Source organism: Gossypium hirsutum, chromosome A07 (assembly GCF_007990345.1).
Source record: "Gossypium hirsutum isolate 1008001.06 chromosome A07, Gossypium_hirsutum_v2.1, whole genome shotgun sequence".
NCBI classification, from domain to species: domain Eukaryota; kingdom Viridiplantae; phylum Streptophyta; class Magnoliopsida; order Malvales; family Malvaceae; genus Gossypium; species Gossypium hirsutum.
In genome coordinates, this window is record NC_053430.1 from 85,997,670 (window position 1) to 86,004,020 (window position 6,351).

The 6,351-nt window shown below is 36.9% G+C and overlaps 1 protein-coding gene across 2 annotated transcripts; it reads left to right on the top strand.

Moving 5' to 3' along the window:
• Positions 1 to 1,897: 1,897 nt before the first annotated feature.
• Positions 1,898 to 3,960, top strand: LOC107939365 (chromatin structure-remodeling complex protein SYD). Of its 2 annotated transcripts, none has more exons than XM_016872695.2 (3): positions 1,898 to 2,079; positions 2,168 to 2,265; positions 3,671 to 3,960. In XM_016872695.2, exons 1-3 carry the CDS (start codon positions 1,954 to 1,956, stop codon positions 3,774 to 3,776), a joined length of 330 nt encoding a protein of 109 aa, XP_016728184.1. In that variant the 5' UTR covers positions 1,898 to 1,953; the 3' UTR covers positions 3,777 to 3,960. The 2 variants fall into 2 exon arrangements, with proteins under 2 accessions (XP_016728184.1, XP_016728183.1); XM_016872694.2 differs by lacking the exon at positions 3,671 to 3,960 and adding an exon at positions 2,373 to 2,665.
• The last annotated feature ends 2,391 nt before the right edge of the window (positions 3,961 to 6,351 follow it).

Sequence of the window (6,351 nt, forward strand, 5' to 3'; positions counted from 1 at the left end):
ACTGCGTGATGAGGCCTACCAGTGGTGGCTCACTGTAAGAAAAGGTACACAGCTGACCGTTTCACATGGGATTTCTTCAAAGTATCCTTTTCAAGGAAGTATGTGGACACAAGTTATGCAGAAGCCTGAAGGAAGAAATTTTTGAATTTGATTCAGGGGAATAAAATCGTTGCAGAGTATGAGGCAGAGTTTCTGCGGTTGAGTCAGTATGCATGCGAGATAGTCGCAATTGAATATGAACGCTGTGTGTAGTTTGAGGATGACCTCCGGGATGAGTTACGTGTGCTGATAGCTCGCAGGGGGAACGGAACTTTGTTGCCTTTGTAGAAAAAGCAAAAATTGCTGAGGAAGTGAAGCGCTTTGAACGCCATAACTGCAAGAAAGATAGGGGCAATAATAAAAGGGATTTTTAACCCTCAGGTTCTTCTAGAAGGCTTGTAAAGAGGGCCAGGTTTGATAGGCCAGTTCGAACAGGTCCTGGTATTGTTGCAAGACCATAGCCTTGAGCCAATTATGGGAGAGCTCACCAGGGTGAGTGTTGGAAACGAACTGGGGCATTCTTTAGATGTGGGTCTATGGATCATCAGGTTAAGAACTGTACTCAGGGGTTTACTCAGATGCAAGTTGCAGGATAGGGTCGTGTTCAGCCTGTGAGAGGTGGTCAGCAGCCACCGAAAGGTCGAGGTTAGGCCAGAGGTGGAAACAGGTTTGGTCGAGGTCGTGAAACACCAGGCAGAGGTCCTAGAAACACTGAGGCGAGATAGCCAGAATTGGTCTATGCTGCTCGTCGCCGAGAGGATGGGGATGCCCCTGACACCGTAACTGGTACGTTCCTGATTTATAATTTACCATCCACTACTTTAATTAATATTGGGTCTACACACTCGTATGTTGTGTACAATGTGTCCGAGACGTTGGGTATTCAGTCTGAAAATACAGTTAGTGAAATGACTGTGTTGAGTCGACTGGGATAATCGGTTGGGGTGAGTAAGTTGTTCAATGATGTGCCCTTAGAAGTCCAAGGGGTGGTCTTTTAATTAGATTTGATGGAACTGCCGTTTGGGGAATTTGATATTATATTGGGCATGGATTTGCTAGTGAAACACCGTGCGAAATTGGATTGTGCTGCTAAGCGTATGGTGTTGAAGTCTTCGGAGGATGAGGAGGTGACGGTGATAGGGGAGCTAAGAGATTATTTTTCTAATGTGATTTTAGCGTTAAGGGTCGAGAAGCTGGTTCGCAAATGTTGCGGGGTGTTCCTAGCATATGTTACAGCGTGTTTGGTTCACCGTATTACCCAATCCATTACGCCCCGATTACGCGCGTATTACATTACGCCCTAATCCGGCGTTTGGTTCGCTGTATTAGCCATTACGCGCGTATTACATTACGCCCCTAATCCCCAAATTCCCGTGTTTTACAATCCGTTCCCAAATCGTTGTATTAGCCATTACGCCCGGCCTCCCTCCCCATCTCTCTGTTTTACCCTCCCTCCCTACCCGACCCTCTCCTCTTCCGTCCTAATCATTTTCTCCTCCCATTTCCCACTGATTCCGTTGATTAATCTGTCGTCATCGTTTCTTCTCGTCTCGGCATCAAATTTCCCTTCCCCATTTCCTCCCAACACTATCTGCTCCGCACACCAAAACCCTCTCTTTTTCTCTTCAATATATTCACAAAATTGGAAATTCTAGCTTAATCCATTGAAGAAAGAGTGAAGCGTTTTTTCTTTGATTTTTCCATTCTTTTTAACATTTCTATTCTGTGTTTTTTGTCGGTTTTTTAGCCATGGTTCTCGAGGTAAGCTATTCAATTTTAGATTCCTCTTTTGATCTCCTTCTTCTAAATTATCAATTATTTTAGTATTTTTTTTCTTCTTTTTCGTTACTCAAAAGGGTTTTGTTGATTTTTCTTTTTTGGTTTTCAATTTTCAAATCGGTCAATTAGGCTACCATGATATGCATTGATAACTCAGAATGGATGCGAAACGACGATTATTCTCTGTCTCGATTTGAAGCACAAGCAAGAGCTCATAGGCTAGGCCAGAAGAAGGATGTACTTGTTTTACGTTTTGAAACAGTATGTTCCTAATCATTAAGTAGTGTTTTCTGTTGCGTACCATTTTGTTTTACCTTGAATTGTGTTTGATTATATTTTCTTTGATAAGGTTCAAACTGTTGAAGAACAAGTCAGAGCTTCTGCTGAACACAAATTGGCAGTTGCTAATCAGAGTATCACTGTCGGTTTCTTCGATAATAATACAAGGTAAATTGTGTTGTTTGTTGAGCTATAGTTTATTGCATGGAGCACAAGCAGTTTCAAGAGTGTTTTGACTCATGCTCTTAAGTAAATTTCTGTGATTTTATCGACAGTGCTGAAGATTGTAGGGAGTATTTAGGGTCCCTCTTGTGGGAGTGTAAGAAAGAGGAAGTTGCTCCCGTGTGGGATGATGATGCAGTTTACTGGAGAAATTCAATGCATTTACTTTTATTGATCTGTTTATGTTTTTTTTTTGTTGAAAAACCAATGATGATGAGTAATGGATGTTTGGTTCTGGAACATCTTGTTTGAAGAAATTGTAATGACAGTTGAAGAGGATGTGAAAGGAGACATTGATGTGATGATTTTGCAATTATATATTTGTCATTGAACCATATTTGACTATGATCTTAGGTTTTGGTGCTAAATCGTCGTTGGTACAACAGTCTAATAGATTTCTACTTCAAATTAGACTGTGTTTCTAGTTTGGATTGTTTGTCACTTTTAGAAGGAAATCTGATTATAAGCATAGAACATATGTGCAGACCTTGAGAGAAAATTGCAAAATTTTACTACTGTATACTTCCTTGGCCTCAAAGTAGATGGTTAAAATGCTTAAAACCCCCACAGTTTAATCCTTGAAATTGTTGAGTTTACGGTTTTCCTTTGAAATGATTGGAAAGTTAGGCTATCTAAATTTTAGTTCTGACAAAATTCTTTTATTTTTTCTAGTAAATACTTCTTTCACCTCATGGTGACAAATTTGCTGCGAAAAGAATGAGAAGGCTGACCCAAAGGAGAGCTGTTGATTATACTAGTACTGTTGTGCGATATATGCAGGTATTTTTTCATGTTTAGTTGTTTTCATAAGCGTTTTTTTCTATATCTTTCTATAAGTTGTTGCATGGTCAAAATGGTGAATCTGATTAACATGGATGCTTATGTTTTTTCTTAGATGGCTTAAATGTCTCTTTATTATTGTGGTTGTTGGCCTTCTCTTTATCAATACGGGCATTGATTTCTCTATTATAGAAATCAGTTTGCTTTTTTCTTCTGCAGCCTTTTGCTCAAGTTTATTATTCAATGTACTTGGCTGCTATATTTTAAAGTTTATAAAGGTCCCCTATTATAGCCATAATTGTATCTTTATGATAGCTTAACTTATGGAGTTGTGTTTCAGATTGCTGCTAGAAAATCCATTAATATAGAGGCAAAATGACTTGGTCTTGCTTGCCATTGATGTATGGTGTTAAGATGTTCTTTTTTTGCTTCATGGGAAAAATAAGTTGATGTCTTTTTATGTCATATTTTTCCTAGTTGCTAAGAGTAACTCCTCTTTATCATAGTTGTATGCTTGTTGAATCATATTGAAATGCTAGATACTTAACTGACTGAATTTGTTTGAATGTAGGAACTACAGTTCCATCAAACACCACTACTGCAATTCTTGCTGCTCCCAATTTGTCGAATCCCATGGCTACAGTTGTTGGTGCTGCTTCAAACCCATTAACCTATAATTTGTAGTTGAATTTGAATTATGATCCAAAATGCAACATATCAATGATGAAATACGGCGATGCATCTGCTTGAATTTCTCTGTCTAGTTGGCCTTTTAAGTCCCTTCTGATCTGGTATCCTTGGAAAATTATTTGTTTTGCACTCTTGGCATTTTAATATCATATTAGAATAACTAGTTTATAACTTTGGAGTAATGATTCATTGTAATTTTACCCATTTTTATATATTTCTTTAATTTTTAATTCATCACAAGGTTCATGCCATAGGGGCAAAGCTAAAATCAAAAATAAAAAAGAACCTCATTGAGGAAGAAAATTCAGAGAATAAGGTAAGAAAACCAAAAAATATAGCAACTGAGAGAATATACAGAGCTATGTTTCTCCGACTCTTCATTTTGCTTGAAGTATCCCTTTTTTATACCACTGTCAGAGTATTCATTTTTCTTAAAGTATCTGGTTTCAACACCCATGCCCGACGATGAAAGAACCTCTTTGAGAAAGTTATACAATAGATTTATTATATAAATTATTTTAAATTATATAAATTCATATAAGAAAATTTATTATCAATAATTTTATGAAATTATATCTTATTAAATTATATGTAATAATAATTATTTTAAATTATACAAATTCATATAAAATAATTTATTAGTTATAATTATTTTAAATTTTATTAAATCATATATTTTAATTAAAATATATTTAATATTAATCATTTCAAATTATCTTTTATAGTATCATATATTATGATTTGAGTAAATTCATATAAGAATATTAATTATTAAGAATTTTATTAAATTATATATTTTAATTATAATATATTTAATAATAATTATGTTTAAATATGATTAAATTATTTATTTTTGATAATAAATAATCTTATTAAAATTTAAATAACAATAACAATAATCATTTACCAAAACAAATTTATGCTAAGCGTATTCTGGTCATTTTAGTTTTCTCCATTATGCTATTACACCTCTATTACATTCAACCAAACACAGTTTTACTATTACGCCTCTATTCCATTACATTCAACCAAACAGTTGATTTGCTATTAAACCTCTATTCCATTACACCTCTAATCCAATACACCTCTAATCCAATACAGCGAACCAAACGTGTTCTTAGTATTTCTGATTCTAAAGGTTCTTCTGTGGGAGATGTCAGAATTGTCAAAGAGTTTTTGGATGTATTTTTTGAAGAGCTTTCGGGATTGCCTCCAGATCGTGAGGTTGAATTCGGGATTGAACTCCTACCTAGAACAGCTCCTGTGTTCATTGCCCCTTATAGGATGGCCCTGAAAGAGCTGGTGGAGCTAAAGGCTCAAATCCAAAAACTATTGGATCGAGGATTCATTTGACTGAGTGTGTCTCCGTGGGGAGCACCAGTGTTGTTTGTGAAGAAAAAGGATGGATCCATGCGCATGTGCATTGATTATCGTCAACTGAACAAGCTGACTATCAAGAATAAGTACCCTTTACCGAGGATAGATGATCTGTTTGACCAGCTACGAGGAGCTACAATTTTCTCTAAGATAGATCTTCGACCTAGGTATTATTAGCTAAAGGTTAAGGAGGCTGACGTGTATAAGACTGCATTCAAAACACGTTATGGTCACTACGAGTTCCTGATGATGCCGTTTGGGTTGACAAATACACCAGCGGCTTTCATGGATTTAATGAACCAAGTATTCCAATCTTATTTGGATCGGCTTGTAGTTGTGTTTATAGACGACATCTTGGTGTATTTAAGAATCGAGGAGGAGCATGATGCACATCTTCGTATTGTTTTGCATGTTTTGAGGGAAAAGTAGTTTTAGGCAAAGTTCAGCAAGTGTGAATTTTGGTTGTGAGAAGTGACATTTTTGGGACATGTAGTGTCGGTAGAGGGAATAAGGGTGGATCCTCGAAAAATTCAAGCTGTAGTGGATTGGAAACCACCGATGATGGTATCTGAGATTCAAAGATTTTTGGGTCTGGCTGGGTATTACAAACATTTTGTTGAAGGATTTTCATTGATTGTTGCACCTCTGACTAAGTTACTGCACAAAGGGGTACAGTTTAATTGGACTGGTAAGAAGCAAGGTAGTTTTGAGAAACTGAAGGATGTTTTGACTAAGGCCTCTGCTTTGATACCGCCAGAGTTTGGGAAGGAAATTACTGTTTACAGTGATGCGTCGCACATTGGCTTGGGTTGTGTGTTGATGCAAGAAGGTAAGGTGGTTGCGTATGCGTCTCGTTAGCTCGAGCCTCACGAGACAAATTACCCAACTCATGACTTGGAATTAGCTGCGGTGGTATTTGCACTGAGGATTTGGAGACATTACTTATACAATGAAAAGACGATTATTTACACAGATCATAAAAGCCTCAAATATCTTTTTACTCAGAAGGAGTTGAATCTTAGGCAACGAAGGTGGATAGAGTTGCTTAAGGACTACGATTGTTCAATTTACTATCATCCTGGTAAAGCTAATGTGGTAGATGACGCACTGAGTCATAGGGCTGTATCTGATTTGAGAGCAATGTTTGCTCGTCTCAGCCTGCTCGATGATGGTAGCTTGTTAGCT